This window comes from Oncorhynchus kisutch, linkage group LG28 (assembly GCF_002021735.2).
Source record: "Oncorhynchus kisutch isolate 150728-3 linkage group LG28, Okis_V2, whole genome shotgun sequence".
Classification (NCBI taxonomy): Eukaryota; Metazoa; Chordata; class Actinopteri; order Salmoniformes; family Salmonidae; genus Oncorhynchus; species Oncorhynchus kisutch.
The window spans coordinates 44,323,864-44,348,256 of record NC_034201.2 but is presented as its reverse complement, the minus strand read 5'-3'; the positions used below and the strand labels follow the sequence as shown (position 1 = coordinate 44,348,256).

Sequence of the window (24,393 nt, the reverse complement as noted above, 5' to 3'; positions counted from 1 at the left end):
CTATGTGCCTATACAGAGATGGCAGGAAGTGTATTGCAAGGCAAGCAGTGGCAGTTTAAAAATTGAATCCGACACACTGTTTTAATTAACATGAAATGCCCTTTGCAGGATCACTGTTACTTCTTACAAAACTACTTTTGTCATCTGTTGCGTAATCCATGTCGCCACTAAAATAAAAATAAAAACGTAACTTTATCTGTTTCTATATATTACTATATCTATATATTATTGTAAGCCATCTCTTAAAACATAACATATTTTGTTCCCTCTGCTAATGAATGCAAATGCAGAAATATTATACATAGCACACACCACTAGGAGTCTCTCCTTGTCAGGTCAGATGGTCAGCCTTTTGCATCAGTAATGCATAATGTAATTGATGTGTCATTTGCATACGAACTCAAAGCTGTGGGCTCCAGTGAAGTATCATCCAAACAAATGGGATGAGGAAGCAGCTTGTTGTGACTCCAATTGGGTTTACTTTAGTATTGTTTTGTAAATTAAATGCATTTTGTTAATGTTTATGCAAATCCAATTCAGGGCATAAAGATTAGTGTCTATATTTATAATTTTCATCTCTGTTGACCGAAATGTAATTTTATCCAATTCCTTCAGAACAAAGCTCTTGTTCTTTAAGAGATAATTGTAAGGAGGGCTTTGGTACTGAGTTCACCAACTGGTTGATTCAGATGACATATACTACTATAAACAACAGAAACCAGACAAATCAACAACAATATATCTAATGCACATCGGAACTAAAACAATTATCTCTCACTTGGTTATCACCAAGGAGTCTCAAATGACAAAATTTTTATTGAAATAGTAGACTTCATGAACATACATCATGATAATTCCAACTTCGTTATGGTGTTGTAAAAAAAGAAGAAAAAAAAGGCAACTACTCTGAAGTACCACCTACATCACCACCTAGCCACCTACATCACCACCTAGCCACCTACATCACCACCTAGCCACCTACATCACCACCTAGCCACCTACATCACCACCTAGCCACCTACATCACCACCTAGCCACCTACATCACCACCTAGCCACCTACATCACCACCTAGCCATCTACATCACCACCAGGCCATCTACATCACCACCTAGCCACCTATATCACCACCTAGCCACCTACATCACCACCTAGCCACCTACATCACCACCTAGCCACCTACATCACCACCTAGCCACCTACATCACCACCTAGCCACCTACATCACCACCTAGCCATCTACATCACCACCAGGCCATCTACATCACCACCTAGCCACCTATAACACCACCTAGCCACCTACATCACCACCTAGCCACCTACATCACCACCTAGCCACCTACATCACCACCTAGCCACCTACATCACCACCTAGCCACCTACATCACCACCTAGCCACCTACATCACCACCAGGCCACCTACATCACCACCAGGCCACCTACATCACTTGCCAATCACCTACATCACCACCTAGCCACCTACATCACCACCTAGCCACCTACATCACCACCTAGCCACCTACATCACCACCTAGCCACCTACATCACCACCAGGCCACCTACATCACCATCTAGCCACCTACATCACCACCTAGCCACCTACATCACTTGCCAATCACCTACATCACCACCTAGCCACCTACATCACCACCTAGCCACCTACATCACCACCTAGCCACCTACATCACCACCAGGCCACCTACATCACCACCTAGCCACCTACATCACCACCTAGCCACCTACATCACCACCTAGCCACCTACATCACCACCAGGCCACCTACATCACCACCTAGCCACCTACATCACCACCAGGCCACCTACATCACCACCAGGCCACCTACATCACCACCAGGCCACCTACATCACCACCTAGCCACCTACATCACCACCTAGCCACCTACATCACCACCTAGCCACCTACATCACTTGCCAATCACCTACATCACCACCTAGCCACCTACATCACCACCTAGCCACCTACATCACCACCTAGCCACCTACATCACCACCAGGCCACCTACATCACCACCTAGCCACCTACATCACCACCAGGCCACCTACATCACCACCTAGCCACCTACATCACCACCTAGCCACCTACATCACCACCTAGCCACCTACATCACCACCTAGCCACCTACATCACCACCTAGCCACCTACATCACCACCTAGCCACCTACATCACCACCTAGCCACCTACATCACCACCTAGCCACCTACATCACCACCTAGCCACCTACATCACCACCTAGCCACCTACATCACCACCTAGCCACCTACATCACCACCTAGCCACCTACATCACCACCTAGCCACCTACATCACCACCTAGCCACCTACATCACCACCAGGCCACCTACATCACCACCTACATCACCACCAGGCCACCTACATCACCACCAGGCCACCTACATCACCACCAGGCCACCTACATCACCACCAGGCCACCTACATCACCACCAGGCCACCTACATCACCACCAGGCCACCTACATCACCACCAGGCCACCTACATCACCACCAGGCCACCTACATCATCACCAGGCCACCTACATCACCACCAGGCCACCTACATCACCACCAGGCCACCTACATCACCACCAGGCCACCTACATCACCACCAGGCCACCTACATCACCACCAGGCCACCTACATCATCACCAGGCCACCTACATCACCACCTAGCCACCTACATCACCACCAGGCCACCTACATCACCACCAGGCCACCTACATCACCACCAGGCCACCTACATCACCACCAGGCCACCTACATCATCACCAGGCCACCTACATCACCACCAGGCCACCTACATCACCACCAGGCCACCTACATCACCACCAGGCCACCTACATCACCACCAGGCCACCTACATCACCACCAGGCCACCTACATCATCACCAGGCCACCTACATCACCACCTAGCCACCTACATCACCACCAGGCCACCTACATCACCACCAGGCCACCTACATCACCACCAGGCCACCTACATCACCACCAGGCCACCTACATCACCACCAGGCCACCTACATCATCACCAGGCCACCTACATCACCACCTAGCCACCTACATCACCACCAGGCCACCTACATCACCACCAGGCCACCTACATCACCACCTAGCCACCTACATCACCACCAGGCCACCTACATCACCACCTAGCCACCTACATCACTTGCCAATCATCTAGCACAATGGATAGGTGTGAGCTTTAATAAACAAAATGTCATTTGAATGTGGGGTTCACATTCTGCTGACCTTTTTTTCCTTCCCAGTTCACTATTTTCTAAAACTGTATATCTGTGGTATTATGTAGGATGCTGAAGACAAAAGATTACCATAGGTTTGACTAAATAAAACAAATTATTCGAACAACAATGTCCAGCTAGTGTGGTTTCAAATAAAATCATTTTCCACATTTTTAGCCAGGATTTCATCCTGTGCCTATGGTGTCTGGAGGATTCCTAATCCTCAACCCTGTCTCCTGGGCTACCGTTCAGGAACCACAGCGGATGGTACTCCACAGGAGGAGAATCTCACTCACCAGTGCTTAACAGGCTTAGCCACCTGTCAAGTGACAGTAAGTGAAGAATATCTGAATATCTAGAGTAAGTGGTGTCCAGCGCAGGTCGATGTTTTGAAAGACTATCTAGAGTAAGTTTGGAAGTGGTGTCCAGCGCAGGTCGATGTTTTGAAAGACAAAGTGGGATCCAACAAAGCTTTTATCAACTGCCTGTCACCTTTTGAATTGAATTAAACTTCAATTAAACTTTTTAAACTCACTTTGACATATTAACAAATAACTTTGGATCCAAAATTGTATCATTACCTATAACAACTAGAGCTGTTTAAATTAATTTCACTTTGGCTCTACGCCCAGAGCCAACTTTCCACCTGTTTAGCAGCAGGTCGGCGCTCTTTGTCCAGCAGTTCCTACAGCTGTCAGAAGGTAGTGTGATGTCTGAAGAAGCAAAACGTCATCAATCACGTGTTATTGTTACTGAGTCTATAGGAACATTAGCCTGCTGTCCTTACTGAGTCTATAGGAACATTAGCCTGCTGTCCTTACTGGGTCTATAGGAACATTAGCCTGCTGTCCTTACTGGGTCTATAGGAACATTAGCCTGCTGTCCTTACTGGGTCTATAGGAACATCAGCCTGCTGTCCTTACTGAGTCTATAGGAACATTAGCCTGCTGTCCTTACTGGGTCAATAGGAACATTAGCCTGCTGCCCTTACTGAGTCTATAGGAACATTAGCCTGCTGTCCTTACTGAGTCTATAGGAACATTAGCCTGCTGTCCTTATTGGGTCGATAGGAACATTAGCCTGCTGTCCTTACTGAGTCGATAGGAACATTAGCCTGCTGTCCTTACTGAGTCTATAGAAACATTAGCCTGCTGTCCTTACTGGGTCGATAGGAACATTAGCCCGAGCTATTTAAGAGGGATATCACACCTGGCACAAATGATTGTCTAGTTCTGTTTTTCCTGCCAAGGGGTCCCCTATACCTGAACCCAGGGGGGAGTAGTTCAAAGTCTGGGTACAGGGGGTGTCTTGGGTCAGGACAGTTAACATTAAAAGATCCCAGCTTTTTGAGGAAAGTACAGTCTTTGTTGACTCTTTTTGTCGATCAGGTCTGAACATTTACTCCACTGAAGCTTATTGTCCAAGAGGACACCCAGATATTTGTATTCCTCTATAATTTCTAGATTCTGACCTCTGATAGATGTTGCAGAGGAAGTCTATGCACACACTTCCTGAAGTCTATGCACATCTCTTTGGTCTTGTTGGTATTGAGGAAGTGTGATTCGTCACACCACTCTACAAAGTCATCTAGGACCGGGCCATGATGTTCCTCGTCATCATGCAACAGGCTGATCGAGACAGTGTCATCAGCGAACTTAACGAGGTGTCTGTCAGGATGGAAACTAGTACAACTATTAGTATACAATATGTACAGGAGTGGGGACAGAACACATCCCTGAGGAGAACATGTGTTGGTGTTGCGTATGTCCGACACGTGGGGACCTACTTTGACCCACTGTGACCGTTGGCTCAGGAAGTCCAGCAGCCACAAAACCAGCCCACCATCTAAGGAGAAGTCCCTTATGAGTCTCTGTGCCAGAATGTAAGGCTGGAGGCAGAAGAAAAGTCAACCAACAGAACCCTGAAATAGGATTTGGCACCGTCTACATGTCTACAGACCATGTTGAGGAGAGTAAGAACGGCATCATCAACTCCTGTGCTGGGCTGATAGGCAAACTGAAACGGGTCGAGGAGCTTCAGGATGGCGCTGAGAATATAACTTTATGATAGTATAAATATGACATTATTTATCAGGTGGATCGTTTGCAGGTCAGAGGGTGTCAGACTGGTGTATTTAAATTGCATTGAATACTTTTGTTTTTAGATGTTTTGTTGTTGCTGCTCAGCAGCGGCACTTTGTTGGAGGCTTTCTGTGTTGGTCAGAAATGTGCTTTGAGAATAGCCACACTCTGGCCCTGAGGTAAAGACACAATGGGAGCCTCTTGAAAGGCCTTCTTTTGTTGACCTTTGCTACTACTGGACATTTTACACACACGTGAAGTGCTTACGACATAGAAGATCATAGCACTATGATGTCTTCATTTATTTATTTCCAATAAAAGTGCTTGTTCCAAAGACATCTTGTTCCAAAGACATCTTGTTCTAAAGACATCTTGTTCTATAGACATCTTGTTCTATAGACATCTTGTTCTAAAGACATCTTGTTCTATAGACATCTTGTTCTATAGACATCTTGTTCCAAAGACATCTTGTTCTAAAGACATCTTGTTCTAAAGACATCTTGTTCTATAGACATCTTGTTCTATAGACATCTTGTTCTATAGACATCTTGTTCTATAGACATCTTGTTCTAAAGACATCTTGTTCTAAAGACATCTTGTTCTATAGACATCTTGTTCTAAAGACATCTTGTTCTAAAGACATCTTGTTCTAAAGACATCTTGTTCTAAAGACATCTTGTTCTATAGACATCTTGTTCTATAGACATCTTGTTCTATAGACATCTTGTTCTATAGACATCTTGTTCCAAAGACATCTTGTTCTAAAGACATCTTGTTCTATAGACATCTTGTTCTATAGACATCTTGTTCTATAGACATCTTGTTCCAAAGACATCTTGTTCTAAAGACATCTTGTTCTATAGACATCTTGTTCTAAAGACATCTTGTTCTATAGACATGTTCTAAGAGTACAGTACACCCACAGTACCGGCATGTACACTATCGCAACTGTAGAGTGCTGCTGTCTGAAGCGTTGTTGTCTGTTGTGAAGAAATGTCTGTCTTGCACAATGCATCTACAGTAGGAGTTTGTCGAGGCAATATATTTAGATCATAGATAGTGCACACTTAGCTGAACACTTTTATCATCTCAAAACTATCCAATTTACAATTTGATCATGAATTAAGATCTTTCCCCAGTATGTTTCAAGTTGAACTGAGCCCTGCATGCACGCTTGTATGTAGGATACATGTGTTTTTTTAAAACACGTTTTTTAAACATCTGACAGATAAGTGGGTTTCTCACTTCTAAGGCCTTTAGTTAGGATCATTGTTAGAGAATGCTCAGAGGAATCACTGTCATTTATCAATGCAGACATATTACTGTACTGTACATTCACAGTAAGGATGAATATGTTGCTACTCTGTGTCATGAATTACATCTAACCTTCTGTGTTTCTATCGTGCTGCAATGCGCCTCTGCCCATAAAAACAACGTCCTCTCTGGGCAGCTTTAAAAAATAAAGTAGAAAACGGTTTGATGTCTTCTGGGCCCGTATGAATGATCCCTAAGATGTAACTGGAATGATGAGAGAGATGTTCTTATTTTATGATTTTAAGTATTATTATCTCTCTGTCATACTGTGTTCAACCGTGTCGGATCGGGACTATAGACATCTTGTCTCAAGAGGACCACAATGGAAATAAGTCCCAGACTGTATTGTGTGTTATCCTCCACGATTTAACAATGGAAATAAGTCCCAGACTGTATTGTGTGTTATCCTCCATGATTTAACAATGGAAATAAGTCCCAGACTGTATTGTGTGTTATCCTCCATGATTTAACAATGGAAATAAGTCCCAGACTGTATTATGTGTTATCCTCCATGATTTAACAATGGAAATAAGTCCCAGACTGTATTGTGTGTTATCCTCCATGATTTAACAATGAAAATCATTCCCAGACTTTATTGTGTTTTATCCTCCATGATTTAACAATGGAAATAAGTCCCAGACTGTATTGTGTTTTATCCTCCATGATTTAACAATGGAAATAATTCCCGATAATATATCCGTTGAGGCAATTGGTTTCTCATAAGAAGCGATTGGAAAAATGGCTACCTCAGTATTTTATGCAAGATTTTCTGCGGGAGACACCATGTGACCACTTGCTAAATGTGGTCCCTTACGGCTATTCTTCAACAGAAATGCGTAAAAAGACGTCACAATGCTGTAGACACCTTGGGGAATACGTAGAAAACGTAAGCTCATTCGTAGCTCATTCACAGCCATATAAGGAGTCATTGGCATGAGGCGGTTCTAAAAAATGCGGCACTTCCTCATTTAATTTTTATCTGGGTTTCGCCTTTAACATCAGTTCTGTTGCACTCACAGACAATATCTTTGCAGTTTTGGAAACGTCAGAGTGTTTTCTATCCAAAGCTGTCAATTATATGCATAGTCGAGCATCTTTTCGTGAAAAAATATCTTTTTTTAAAACGGGAACGTTTTTCATCCAACAATTTAAATATCGCCCCCTAGTCGTAAAAGGTTAACGATGGAAATAATTCCCAGACTGTATTGTGTGCTATCCTCCATGATTTAACAATGGAAATAATTCCCAGACTGTATTGTGTGCTATCCTCCATGATTTAACAATGGAAATAATTCCCAGACTGTATTGTGTGCTATCCTTCATGATTTAACAATGGAAATAATTCCCAGACTGTATTGTGTGCTATCCTTCATGATTTAACAATGGAAATAATTCCCAGACTGTATTGTGTGCTATCCTTCATGATTTAACAATGGAAATAATTCCCAGACTGTATTGTGTGCTATCCTTCATGATTTAACAATGGAAATAATTCCCAGACTGTATTGTGTGCTATCCTTCATGATTTAACAATGGAAATAATTCCCAGACTGTATTGTGTGCTATCCTTCATGATTTAACAATGGAAATAATTCCCAGACTGTATTGTGTGCTATCCTTCATGATTTAACAATGGAAATAATTCCCAGACTGTATTGTGTGCTATCCTTCATGATTTAACAATGGAAATAATTCCCAGACTGTATTGTGTGCTATCCTCCATGATTTAACTCATGTACATGTATGGCTTTTTTAAGTTTTATGTGTGCTTGTTTTTTTTAAATGGTCGAATTAAGTAACTAAACAAAAACTAAAGGTGTTGTAATACATTACCAGTGTTGGGATTAGGTACTTGGGAAAGTAATATATTACATATTGGTTAACAAAAGTACCTTTACGATATTACTTTTTGAGGAAAGTACCACCTTATATTTAAGCAATAAGGAAACAAGTGGGTGTGGTATATGGCCAATATACCACAGCTAAGGGCTGTGCTTAGGCACGACGCAATGCCTGGATACAGCCCTTAGTTGTGGTATATTGGCCATAATAAATTGGCCACTGCGATGCAGTGTCTTAGACCGCTGCGACGCTCGGGAGGATCCATCCACAACATTTTTAATGCTTATCAATTGCATCGCACAAAGTATTAAAATGCTTCTTAAACAGGATTCTTAAATAATTTAATTTAAATGTTAATTTTATTTTTTGATCACAGAAACAATGAGAAAATATGGAAAAATAAATAAATAATGAAATGTTAATTACATAAAGCAGCCTGTGTAATCATCTGCCAGAGGGTAGCCCCAATCGGCCCGAACTCCAAGTAACACATTTGGGCCAGATAACTCACACCGGAATCGGCCCGAGCCCCAAGTAATACATTTGGGCCAGATGACTCACACAGGAATCAACCCGAGCCCCAAATAATACATTTGGGCCAGATAACTCACACCGGAATCGGCCCGAGCCCCAAGTAACACATTTGGGCCAGATAACTCACACCGGAATCGGCCCGAGCCCCAAGTAACACATTTGGGCCAGATACCTCACACCGGAATCAACCCGAGCCCCAAGTAATACATTTGGGCCAGATAACTCACACCGGAATCAACCCGAGCCCTAAGTAATACATTTGGGCCAGATAACTCACACCGGAATCGGCCCGAGCCCCAAGTAACACATTTGGGCCAGATAACTCACACCGGAATCAACCCGAGCCCCAAGTAACACATTTGGGCCAGATACCTCACACCGGAATCAACCCGAGCCCCAAGTAATACATTTGGGCCAGATAACTCACACCGGAATCAACCCGAGCCCTAAGTAATACATTTGGGCCAGATAACTCACACCGGAATCGTCTCGAGCCCCAAGTAATACATTTGGGCCAGATAACTCACACCGGAATCAACCCGAGCCCCAAGTAATACATTTGGGCCAGATAACTCACACCGGAATCGTCCCGAGCCCCAAGTAATACATTTGGGCCAGATAACTCACACCGGAATCGGCCCGAGCCCCAAGTAAACACATTTGGGCCAGATAACTCACACCGGAATCGGCCCAAGCTCAATCCCCGCATCCTAGCCATAAGTAATACGGCCGAAGGCGGCCCAGACTCGGTGGGCCACATGACGTCGGCCCTAGTCTGACTTTCAGCCGAGTGCCCCGACTCTCAGACGGAATCGGACCAGATCCACTGTGCTAGCTGGGTAGTATACTGTAAGACAAATATCTGTAGAGATTTCTTATCTTTTCATTCAAAATCTTTCTCTCGAGCCAACGGTTCTGGTTATAGACCGCACATGCACAGACCCATAGAGTTGTATAGAGGGCATGCTTACCACAAGACGGGGAAGCCCTCTATGGGCATTGCTATCACAGAAGTGATCAATGGCAAAGATCAGAGGTGCTGCCTCTATATATTTCTATGGACTGCAGCTGTCACAACATTTCTCCAAACAGCCTTTCTCTGCTCGCTCCAGAACTAAATGAGGTAACAAGTTGAGATCGGATTCATGGAAACACACGCCCCGGTAGAGATATGATTCTGAAAGTAACGCACGCGTTGTTTGACAAAGTAACTGTAGTAATATTACCCAATTCAGGAAAAAGTTAGTAATCTGATTACAACACGCGTTACTTTTGTAAAAAGTTACCCAAAACACTGTACATTACTGTGTTCAGAAAGTATTCATACCCCTTGACTTGTTCCACATTTTGTTAAAATAATTGCTCATTTTTTGAAAATGAAATACAGAAATATCTAACTGACATGAGTATTCACAACCCTTTGCTATGAAACTCCAAATTGAGCTCATGTCTATCCACTTTCCTTGGGATGTCACTAGAACTTTATTGGAGTTCACCTGTGGGCCAATTCAATTGTTTGGACATGACAGAAAAAAAACACACCTGTCTACAAGGTCCCACAGTTGACGGTGTATGTTAGACCAGAATCTATACCATGAAGACTATCTCTGAGATATAACTGTGATGAGGCATTTATATGGGGAAGGGTATGAAACTATTGAAAGTTTCCAAGAGCACAAACTGAGCAACCAGGCAAGAATGACCTTGGTCAGAGAGGTGACCAAGACCCCAATGACCACTCTGACAGAACTACAGAGTTCCTTGGCTGAGATGGGAGAACCTACCAGATGTCTCTACAGCTCTTCACCAATCTGGTCTTTATGGGAGAGTGGCCAGACGGAAGCCACTCCTGAGAAAAAGGCACATGAGTTTGCAAGAATGCTTGTGAAAGACTCTAAGACCGTAAGGCAAAAGATCCTGTGGTATAATGAAACAAAATGTTTACTCTTTAGCCTGAATGCAAAGCGCTATGTCTGGAGAAAACCAAGCACAGCTCATCACCTGTCTAACACCATCCCTACCCTGAAGCATGGGGGTGGCAGCATCATGCTTTGGGGATGCTTTTCAGAGGCAGGGACTGACTGGTAAGACTGGTAAGGATATAAGGAACAATAAATGGAGCCAAATACAAGCAAACCCTTGATGAGAACCTGCTTCAGAGTGCAAACGTTGAACAGGACAATAACCCAAAGCATACAGCCAAAGCAACACTGAAATGCTTCAGAACAAAAATGTGAAAGTCATTGAGTGGCCCAGCCAAAGTCCAGACTTTAGTCTCATTGAAGATCTGTGGAAGACTTGAAGATTGTTGTTCATGGTCGCTCCCCATGAAGCGACGTCGCAGCTTTACGTCGCTCCCGCTGATACAGACATACCCAAGATGACGTAAAGCTGATACAGACATACCCAAGACGACGGAAAGCTGATACAGACATACCCAAGATGACGTAAAGCTGAAACAGACATACCCAAGATGACGTAAAGCTGATACAGACATACCCAAGACGACATAAAGCTGAAACAGACATACCCAAGATGACGTAAAGCTGATACAGACATACCCAAGACAACTCAAAACTGATACAGACATACCCAAGATGGCATATACCTGAAGCAGACATACCCAAGACGACATACTGTAAAGCTGATACAGACATACCCAAGACGACGTAAAGCTGAAACAGACATACCCAAGACTACGTAAAGCTGATACAGACATACCCAAGACGACATACTGTAAAGCTGATACAGACATACCCAAGACTACGTAAAGCTGATACAAACATACCCAAGATGACATAAAGCTGATGCAGACATACTCAAGATGACATAAAGCTGATACAGACATACCCAAGACTACGTAAAGCTGATACAGACATACCCAAGACGACGTAAAGCTGATACAGACATACCCAAGACGACGTAAAGCTGATACAGACATACCCAAGACGACGTAAAGCTGATACAGACATACCCAAGACGACGTAAAGCTGAAACAGACATACCCAAGATGACGTAAAGCTGATACAGACATACCCAAGATGACATAAAGCTGATGCAGACATACTCAAGATGACATAAAGCTGATACAGACATACCCAAGACTACGTAAAGCTGATACAAACATACCCAAGATGACATAAAGCTGATGCAGACATACTCAAGATGACATAAAGCTGATACAGACATACCCAAGACTACGTAAAGCTGATACAGACATACCCAAGACGACGTAAAGCTGATACAGACATACCCAAGACGACGTAAAGCTGATACAGACATACCCAAGACGACGTAAAGCTGATACAGACATACCCAAGACGACGTAAAGCTGATACAGACATACCCAAGACTACGTAAAGCTGATACAGACATACCCAAGACGACGTAAAGCTGATACAGACATACCCAAGACGACGTAAAGCTGATACAGACATACCCAAGACGACGTAAAGCTGATACAGACATACCCAAGACGACGTAAAGCTGAAACAGACATACCCAAGATGACGTAAAGCTGATACAGACATACCCAAGACGACGTAAAGCTGAAACAGACATACCCAAGATGACATAAAGCTGATACAGACATACCCAAGACGACGTAAAGCTGATACAGACATACCCAAGATGACATAAAGCTGATACAGACATACCCAAGACGACGTAAAGCTGATACAGACATACCCAAGATGACATAAAGCTGATACAGACATACCCAAGACGACGTAAAGCTGTAATCACCGCCAAAGGTGCTTCTAACAAAGTATTGACTCAGGGCTGGGAATAACTTAGATGGTTCTATATTTCATTTTCAATAAATTAGCAAACATTTCTAAAAACATGTTTTCACTTTGTCATTTTGGGGTATTGTGTGTACATGAGTGAGACAAACATCTTTTTAATCCATTTTTGAAATTCAGGCTGTAACACTACAAAATGTGGAATAAATCAAGGGGTATAAATACTTTCTGAAGGCACTGAATATGGGGGAATACTGATGAGCCAGGGTTATAGATAAGGGGAAGGAATGGCATTAATTCAGGTGGTTCAGCTGCATTCACACGTCATCTGTCTACGTTCTAAGTCATGTTCCTCAAAGAGAGAAGAAGAGTGGTGAGGAAGGAAGGAGGAAGGAGGGGGGGGAGAAGTTCTCTTCACTTCATAGATCTTTCTCACTGTCATCACCCCAGACTCCAGATTAACCCAGTGCAAAAATACTCAGCATTTCCATTTCCAGTATTGAAAGGGGGGAACCAAATGCTACATTTGGTCGTTTTCAAACTCAGGGCCCTTTGGGAAAGCAGATATGAAGCAGCACATTTACTTTGGCTAAGGAGAATACACAGGCATTCAGGCAACAGCACCTCAGCCTGGCTGTCACAGTTTTAGGTGCGGTGACAGTGATTTCAGGTGACTGCCGTGAAAACAACCGGAGCAACTCTGCTTCGTACACAGTCTTCTGTTCTGTTCCTCTGTTCTCTATATGCAGCAGTGCTGTGCTAAACAAACCACTCCTGATCACAAAAGCATTACACCTTTGTAATACCAGTTTATTTACTAATCTACTTTTAAAGAAAAGAGTACACGTGTGTTCAATAGAAGATGAGAGTAGAGGAAATCTGTAACGGCGTTCTTCGTTTGTTGAAAGAGAGTCGGACCGAAATGCAGCGTGGTGGTTACTCATGTTTTTAATGAAAAAAGTGACGGTACATGAAATAACTATAAATACAAAAACAACAAACGGAACGTGAAACCTAATTACAGCCTATCTGGTGAAACTACACAGAGACAGGAACAATCACCCACGAAAGACAAAGCGAAACTCAGGCTACCTAAATACGGTTCCCAATCAGAGACAACGAGAATCACCTGACAGCTGATTGAGAACCGCCTCAGGCAGCCAAGCCTATACAACACCCCTAATCAGCCGCGATCCCAAATACAACAAACCCCAATACGAAATACAGCACGTAAACCCCTGTCACACCCTGGCCTGACCAAATATATAACGAAAACACAAAACACTAAGACCAAGGCGTGACAAAATCAACTGAGGCTTCACTGGAAAAGAGATGTAAAGAAAGAATGTGTAAAGAATAGAGATGTAAAGAAAGAATGTGTAAAGAATAGAGATGTAAAGAAAGAATGTGTAAAGAATAGAGATGTAAAGAAAGAATGTGTAAAGAATAGAGATGTAAAGAAAGAATGTGTAAAGAATAGAGATGTAAAGAAAGAATGTGTAAAGAAAAGAGATGTAAAGAAAGAATGTGTAAAGAAAAGAGATGTAAAGAAAGAATGTGTAAAGAAAATAGATGTAATGAAAGAATGTAAAGAAAGAATGTGTAAAGAAAAGAGATGTAATGAAAGAATGTAAAGAAAGAATGTGTAAAGAAAATAGATGTAATGAAAGAATGTAAAGAAGAGGTGTAATGAAAGAATATGTAAAGAAAAGAGGTATAAAGAATATAGATGTAAAGAAAAGAGGTGTAAAGAAAAGAGATGTAAAGAAAGAGGTGTAAAGAAAGAGGTGTAAATTACAATTTAGTGACTACAAAGGATCAAAAGAAAAGTTCATATTAAGATCATTTTACTCATCAATTGTTACCCCAGGTCCAACTGAATTACTGACTACTGCTTTATCCAAACCTCTGAAAGACACTCGTACAGTACATATACAGGCTGGAGAGGTTGGATCAGGGGACTGTTACATACATATAGAGACTGGAGCAGGGGACTGTTACATACATATAGAGGCTGGAGCAGGGGACTGTTACATACAGTACATATAGAGGCTGAAGACATCGAAGCAGGGGACTGTTACATACATATAGAGGCTGAAGAGGTTGGATCAGGGGACAGGTACATACATATACAGGCTGAAAAGGTTGGATCAGGGGACAGGTACATACATATAGAGGCTGAAAAGGTTGGATCAGGGGACTGTTACATACATATAGAGGCTGAAAAGGTTGGATCAGGGGACAGGTACATACATATAGAGACTGAAAAGATTGGATCAGGGGACAGGTACATACATATACAGGCTGAAAAGGTTGGATCAGGGGACAGGTACATACATATAGAGGCTGAAAAGGTTGGATCAGGGGACTGTTACATACATATAGAGGCTGAAAAGGTTGGATCAGGGGACAGGTACATACATATAGAGGCTGAAAAGGTTGGATCAGGGGACTGTTATATACATATAGAGGCTGAAAAGGTTGGATCGGGGGACTGTTACATACATATAGAGGCTGAAAAGGTTGGATCAGGGGACTGTTACATACATATAGAGGCTGAAAAGGTTGGATCAGGAGACTGTTACATACATATAGAGGCTGAAAAGGTTGGATCGGGAGACTGTTACACACATATAGAGGCTGAAAAGGTTGGATCGGTAGACTGTTACATACAAAAATTGGGCTGAAAAGGTTGGATCAGGGGACAGGTACATACATATAGAGGCTGAAAAGGAAGGATCAGGGGACTGTTATATACATATAGAGGCTGAAGAGGTTGGATCAGGGGACAGGTACATACATATACAGGCTGAAAAGGTTGGATCAGGGGACAGGTACATACATATAGAGGCTGAAAAGGTTGGATCAGGGGACTGTTACATACATATAGAGGCTGAAAAGGTTGGATCAGGGGACAGGTACATACATATACAGGCTGAAAAGGTTGGATCAGGGGACAGGTACATACATATAGAGGCTGAAAAGGTTGGATCAGGGGACTGTTACATACATATAGAGGCTGAAAAGGTTGGATCAGGGGACAGGTACATACATATAGAGACTGAAAAGGTTGGATCAGGGGACAGGTACATACATATACAGGCTGAAAAGGTTGGATCAGGGGACAGGTACATACATATAGAGGCTGAAAAGGTTGGATCAGGGGACTGTTACATACATATAGAGGCTGAAAAGGTTGGATCAGGGGACAGGTACATACATATAGAGGCTGAAAAGGTTGGATCAGGGGACAGGTACATACATATAGAGGCTGAAAAGGTTGGATCAGGGGACTGTTATATACATATAGAGACTGAAAAGCTTGGATCAGGGGACTGTTATATACATATAGAGGCTGAAAAGGTTGGATCAGGGGACTGTTACATACATATAGAGGCTGAAAAGGTTGGATCAGGGGACTGTTATATACATATAGAGGCTGAAAAGGTTGGATCGGGAGACTGTTACACACATATAGAGGCTGAAAAGGTTGGATCGGGAGACTGTTACATACAAAAATTGGGCTGAAAAGGTTGGATCAGGGGACAGGTACATACATATAGAGGCTGAAAAGGAAGGATCAGGGGACTGTTATATACATATAGAGGCTGAAAAGGTTGGATCAGGAGACTGTTAAATATATATAGAGGCTGAAAAGGTTGGATCAGGGGACTGTTATATACATACAGAGTCTGAAAAGGTTGGATCAGGGGACTGTTACATACATATAGAGTCTGAAAAGGTTGGATCGGGGGACTGTTATATACATATAGAGGCTGAAAAGGTTGGATCAGGGGACAGGTACATACATATAGAGGCTGGATCAGGGGACTGTTACATACATATAGAGGCTGGATCAGGGGACTGATACACTGGGTGCCCGTGGAGCAATTGTTGTGGGAGGTTAAGTGACTTGCTAAAGGGGAACAACAGCAGGCAATAGCATCTAGGATTTGATACCAGCAACCCTCTGATTGTTCGCTCACTTCCTAAAAGATTTTGTTCCCTGTCAGACCCAGGATTCAAACTGCCAACCCTCCTACTGCGAGTTCGCCTTTCCCGAGTGGTGCAGCGGTCTACGGCACTGCATCTCAATGCTAGAGGCATCACTACAGATCCTGGTTCGATTCCAGGCTGTATCACAACCGGCCATGATTGGGAGTCCTATAGGGCGGCTCACAATTGGCCCGGCGTCGTCCAGATTAGGGTTTGGCCGGGGTAGGCCTTCAATATAAATAAGAATTTGTTCTTAGCTGACTTGCCTAGTTAAATACAGGTTAAATAAATAATACGAATAAGCGCTAGGCTACCTGCATCCCGTCACCTACTGCCAACACACTGTCACTGACACTGACTCAACTCCAGCCACTTTAATAATGGGAATTGATGGGAAATGATGTAAATATATCACTAGCCACTTTAAACAATGCTACCTTATATAATGTTACTTACCCTACATTATTCATCTCATATGCATACGTATATACTGGACTCTATATCATCGACTGCATCCTTATGTAATACATGTATCACTAGCCACTTTAACTATGCCACTTTGTTTACATACTCATCTCATATGTTATACTGTACTCGATATCATCTACTGTGTCTTGCCTATGCTGCTCTCTACCATCACTCATTCATATATCCTTATGTACATATTCCTTATCCCCTTACACTGTGTATAAGACAGTAGTTTTTTTTTGGAATTGTTAGTTAGATTACTTGTTCGTTATTACTGCATTGTCGGAACTAGAAGCACAAGCATTTCGCTACACTCGCATTAACATCTGCTAACCATGTGTATGTGACAAATAAAATTTGATTTGATTTGATTTGATTTAAGTGTGGTTTACTTCACCTAAGTAAAGTACCTAAGTGTGGTTTACCTCACCTAAGTAAAGTACCTAAGTGTGGTTTACTTCACCTAAGTAAAGTACCTAAGTGTGGTTTACCATCAAATATGCCCAGACTAATTAACGTGTACCTTCGGTGTTTGTCTTGTAGGCCTGACAGTGCTGCAGAAGATTCTGGATACAGCAGCAGAGAGGACATGGCAGGTGACATCAGTGAACCTGGACAGTGGTATGGATCAGGTGGCCTTCCTGAAGGTGGTTCAGGACCTAGAGAAGAAGAAGGAGTACAACATCATCCTGGACTGTGAGCTGGAGAGACTCAACTTGATCCTCAACCTGGTAAATAACATCAGATTGATAGACAGTCCAGTAATGAAACAAGGGGGAGGTGACTATTGAGAGCTTAATGCATGAAGAGATGGTCTGTAAACTACACAGATTAGTTCAGTAATTGGATTGGATGGGTTCACACCAACAAGAAGACCATGCAGCTAGAGTAACAAAATAAACCCTTCCTCCTCTTACTGAGTCTTACAACTCAAACTATTGACAAAGGTTCAGTTACAAGGGTTCAGTTTGAACACTGCTTGGTACTGTTATAGTGTCTCTGTTCTATACTGGGCCAGTCTCAGGGGGACAGTGGAGGGAAGTTTGTAATGAAGACAAAGATAGATGTGTATGACTTGGATTCCATGCTGCTGCTGGAAGATCACATCATCAGCCAGTTCTCCAGGGACAATATTGTTCCCTGGTACCATTTATATATTGTACTATAAATAGGAATCACCACAGTGAGTAGAGTTGGACTAAAACTATTCAAAAACCTAGTTTAAGAAACATTCATAGCAGACCTTTTTATAAATGTAGTCTATCTTGTTTGGGAGAGATAACAGTTCCTTTGAGTTATTTTGAATATGTAAAATGTCTTTTGTCCCGTTGGGCCAGTAACCGAGAGGTCACTGGTTCAAATCCTTAAGCCGTCTCGGTGAAAAATCTGTCGATTTGCCCTTGAGCAAGGCACTTAACCCTAATTGCTCTCGTACGTCGCTTTAGATAAGAGCTTCTGCTAAATGACTAAAATGTAAAAATGTCATGGTTTCTGAATAGCAGAGAGCTAGTGAAATTAGCATATTCAAAAACATGTAGTTTACAGATCATTTAGAAATATGGTCAGACTCAATTATCCCTGACAGGCTGCTTCATTCTGTCTCCCAGAGGCGATCCCGGGCCTATCCATCACAGGTGTACTAGTGATTTTGATACAGATTGTGAACATGTAGTCATTAACGCTCTAATTGGGCTTCCCACAGTGACAGATGCCAAATCCTTCCCAGCCTTCCACGGTGAGTTGTTCCAGCTGCCCCCTTTCTGCTGAGCACTGATATTTTACTCAGACATGCAGGCAGAGACAGGAGATGAGTAATTCATTTCCTCAAAGACAGGAACAATTAGCTTCTATTTGGGAGGACTGCGATACATTTTTTTTTTAAATTGAACAATTATTCAACTAGGCATGTCAGTTAAGAACAAATTCTTATTTACAATGACGGCCTACCCCGGCCTAACCCTAGGGGTGGCAGGTAGCCTAGTGGTTAGAGCTTTGGACTTGTAATCAAAAGGTTGCTAGATCAAATCCCTGAGCTGACAAGGTTAAACTCTGTTGTTCTGCCTCCTGAACAAGGTGGTTAACCCACTGTTCCCCAGTAGGCTGTGTTTGTAAATAAGAATTTGTTCTTAACTGTCTTGCCTAGTTAAATAAAGATATATATATATTTTTTAAACCTAACCCGGATGACACTGGGCCAATTGTGCACACCCTATGGGATTCCCAATCACAGCCAGATGTGATACAGCCTGGAGTCAAACCAGGGACTGTAGTGACGCCTCTTGCACTGAGATGCAGTGCCCTTAAACAGCTGCGCCACTCAGGATTAATGGGACACCTCAATCCACATCTGGAATGCAATAGCTTTCAAAATGCTTTCATTGATGTGTTGCCAAATGGACATAATTTCCCCATTTTGTTATGCTTTCCAGATCGCTGCTCAGAAGAAGAACCTAAAGAATTACCACTACATATTGGCAAACCTGGTAAGTCTAGCCCTCTCTGAAACAATTGAAGCTTTGATGCAACATGCAGGCTCCAATGTAATTTCATTGTAATGTTATTTTCAATCCATCTGAAATGTCTTCTTTGTAGATATTGCTGGAGCTCCCAGTCAAGAGAACTCTACTGTGAAATTGATAGGATTTTTGTTGTTGTTGTTGTTGTTCTGATCACGACACTACTGACGCCCCCATTGAGAAGTAAAATAACACTGTAACTTCATCCCCACTGAACGATTACAAACACGTAAGCACAACTGTAGTTTCATCTTTTGCAGAATTGATGGAAACCGATTGTTTAGACTAATCTATGGTGGCGTTGTTCCATGATTTGGTGCCTGTTCATCTTCTCTGTATCTAACAGACCAGTAGAGCTTCTGCTTGTCTGTGCAGAACACAATGTAGACAGATTGCTGATTACCCGCTGAGCAAGTATATTATCATTTCTACTCCTTTAAGACAATTGTAGGGCTCTGAGCTTCTTTGTGTGTGTGTGTGTGTGTGTGTGTGTGTGTGTGTGTGTGTGTGTGTGTGTGTGTGTGTGTGTGTGTGTGTGTGTGTGTGTGCGCGTGTGTGTGTGTGCGTGTGTGTGTGTGCATGTGTGTGTGCATGTGTGTGTGTGTGCATGTGCGTGCTTGTACATGCTTACACTATACTTGCGCATATATATATATATATGGTTGGTTTTATATATATATATATTTGGTATATGAATGTGTGTGTTTTTGTTCTTTGCGTAACTAAACAGAAGTTAGTCTTCCATTATTATTAATGGGCTCGTTGCTTCATGTTAATATTCATTGGCCACCAGACCCAATGAGTTCCTAAATACCATCAATAGTAGGTAGGAACACTGTTAGAATGATTCTGCATTCCACACATATCCAATTGTAGTGAAGCATAGTTGCCTCATAAGTCATTCCATGTCTAGGTTTGCCTGTCACGTTAGCATAGCTTCATATAGAGATCAGAGGTCAACTGTCACCCATGAAGCAACAAGCTAGCCTCTATTTTAAATCAAATCCAATTGTATTTGTCACATGCGCCGAATACGACAGATGTAAACCTTACAGTTAAATGCTTACTTACAAGTCCTTAATAACCAACAATGCCGTTTTAAGAAAAATAAAAAAATAAAAAAATATATATATAAATAAATAAATGTAGCAAATAATTAGAGAGCAGTAAAATAACAATAACGAGTCTATATACAGGGGGTAAGAAAAATAATTTGTCCAGTTCAAAGTGAGTAATCGCTGTTCTGATGTCCAGAAGCTCTTTTCGGTCATAAGAGACGGTAGCAGCAACATTATAAGTTACAAACAATGCGAAAAAAACGAACAAAATAGCATGGTTGGTTAAGAGCCCATAAAACAGCGGCCATCTTTCTAGGTTTTCCTTTTCACGTTAGCATAGCTTCATATAGAGATCAACCACCCGAGCCACTACCTGTTCACCCCGCTATCATCCAGAAGGCGAGGTCAGTACCGGTGCATCAAAGCTGGGACTGAGAGACTAAAAAACAGCTTCTATCTCAAGGCCATCAGACTGTTAAACAGCCATCACTAGCACATTAGAGGCTGCTGCCTATAGACATAGACTAGGAATCACTGGCCACTTTAAGGAATGGAACACTAGGCACTTTAATAATGTTTACATATCTATCATTACTCATCTCATATGTATATACTGTATTCTATACTATTCTACTGTATCTTAGTCTATGCATTACTCATCTCATATGTATATACTGTATTCTATACTATTCTACTGTATCTTAGTCTATGCATTACTCATCTCATATGCACATACTGTATTCTATACTATTCTACTGTATCTTAGTCTATGCATTACTCATCTCATATGTATATACTGTATTCTATACTATTCTACTGTATCTTAGTCTATGCATTACTCATCTCATATGTATATACTGTATTCTATACTATTCTACTGTATCTTAGTCTATGCATTACTCATCTCATATGCATATACTGTATTCTATACTATTCTACTGTATCTTAGTCTATGCATTACTCATCTCATATGCATATACTGTATTCTATACTATTCTACTGTATCTTAGTCTATGCATTACTCATCTCATATGCACATACTGTATTCTATACTATTCTACTGTATCTTAGTCTATGCATTACTCATCTCATATGTATATACTGTATTCTATACTATTCTACTGTATCTTAGTCTATGCATTACTCATCTCATATGCATATACTGTATTCTATACTATTCTACTGTATCTTAGTCTATGCATTACTCATCTCATATGTATATACTGTATTCTATACTATTCTACTGTATCTTAGTCTATGCATTACTCATCTCATATGCATATACTGTATTCTATACTATTCTACTGTATCTTAGTCTATGCATTACTCATCTCATATGCACATACTGTATTCTATACTATTCTACTGTATCTTAGTCTATGCATTACTCATCTCATATGCATATACTGTATTCTATACTATTCTACTGTATCTTAGTCTATGCATTACTCATCTCATATGCATATACTGTATTCTATACTATTCTACTGTATCTTAGTCTATGCATTACTCATCTCATATGTATATACTGTATTCTATACTATTCTACTGTATCTTAGTCTATGCATTACTCATCTCATATGCATATACTGTATTCTATACTATTCTACTGTATCTTAGTCTATGCATTACTCATCTCATATGTATATACTGTATTCTATACTATTCTACTGTATCTTAGTCTATGCATTACTCATCTCATGTGTATATACTGTATTCTATACTATTCTACTGTATCTCATTCACTTTAATAATGTTTACATATCTATCATAACTCATCTCATGTGTATATACTGTATTCTATACTATTCTACTGTATCTTAGTCACTTAATGTTTACATATCTATCATTACTCATCTCATATGTATACACTATATTCTATACTATTCTACTGTATCTTAGTCCGTTCCGCTCTGACATCGCTCGTCCATATTTATATAGTCTTAATTCAATCCTACTTAGATTTGTGTGTACTGGGTATATGTTGTGTAATTTGTTGTCTATTACTTGTCAGATATTACTGCACTGTCAGAGCTAAAAGCACAAGCATTTCACTACACCCGCAATAACATCTGCTACTCAACATGTATGTGACCAATAAAATATGATTTGATTTGATTTGATTTGATTTGAGATCTGAGGTCAGCTGTCGACCATGAAGCAACAAGCTAGCCGCTTGCTCTAGTGGTATGTCGTCTTGTGTTATACACAGTACTTCACCAGGAGAGGATGCTGTATGTTTGGCTTAAGGGTTGCATGTCAGGTCTAAACATCCACTCCAGAGGGATCAACTCAAGAGGTCTAAATTCCTAACTGGATTGAGCCGTAGGAAACATAGATAATAATGATTATAAAGGTGGCAAGATGCAACACTCCGCAGTTCCTTACCATTTGAACGATTTGCCAGATGGGGCACACACTCACACACACACACACACACACACACACACACACACGTACACACTCACACACACACACACACACACACACACACACGCTCTCACACACACACACACACACACACACACTCACACACACACACACACACACACACACACACACACACACACGTACACACTCACACACACACACACACACACACACACACATGCTCGCACACACACACACACACACACACACACACACACACACACACACACACACACACACACACACACACACACACACACACACACACACACGTACACACACTCACACACACACACACACGTACACACTCACACACACACACACACACATGCTCGCACACACACACACGTACACACTCACACACACACGTACGTACACGTACACACTCACACACACACACACACACACACACACACACACACACACACACACACACACACACACACACACACACACACATGCTCACACACACACTCACACACACACACACACACACACACACTCACACTCACACTCACACACACACACACACACACACACATGCTCGCACACACACACACACACACACACACACACACACACACACACACACACACACACACACTCATGCTCCCTCTGTTTATTAATTAAGTATGGTCAGTAACGAAACGTGATCTTCAATTTGAAGATCCGGAATAACCTCCGACAAGCAGATTTGTAATTACACGTCCTTGTTCCACTTGTGTAATAACCTATACCGCTAAACCCTTATTACAGTATAATTACATAGTATTTACATAGTAATTACATGTAACTACAATGTTATAAATATCATGTATTACTATTTAGTTACATATTCATTAGTGTACATTTAAGGTGAAGGGTTACCGAAGTTCCATTTTGAAGTCATCATGCTGTGTCTAATTGTGTGTTTTAATGGACTGTACACACTTCCTTGAACGCTCAGAGACTTTGGGAGTGCTGTCCTGTGTTTGACTTGATTCTATCTTTGCATGACTACAAGTAGCCATATTTGTAAATCAAAATAGTAAAAGGAGGGCAGATGCAGTTGAAAAGACATCTGCTTGTCAAACTGTAGAATAGTGGTTTTCATTTCCTGCTTCATAGATTTGTAGTGACTGCCTGGATCTGCCCACTGGGCACAGACATCAGTTCAACA

At 41.7% G+C, this 24,393-nt stretch overlaps 1 protein-coding gene across 3 annotated transcripts in view; it reads left to right on the top strand.

Moving 5' to 3' along the window:
* Nucleotides 1-24,393, top strand: part of gria1b (glutamate receptor, ionotropic, AMPA 1b) — a 114,678-nt gene that overhangs the window by 47,006 nt on the left and 43,279 nt on the right. For all 3 annotated transcript variants that reach the window (XM_020464358.2, XM_020464357.2, XM_031808424.1), the window contains exons 4-5: nt 17,774-17,961; nt 19,660-19,713. In XM_020464358.2, coding sequence (XP_020319947.1) covers nt 17,774-17,961; nt 19,660-19,713 — 242 coding nt within the window. The remainder of the gene's footprint in view (nt 1-17,773; nt 17,962-19,659; nt 19,714-24,393) is intronic.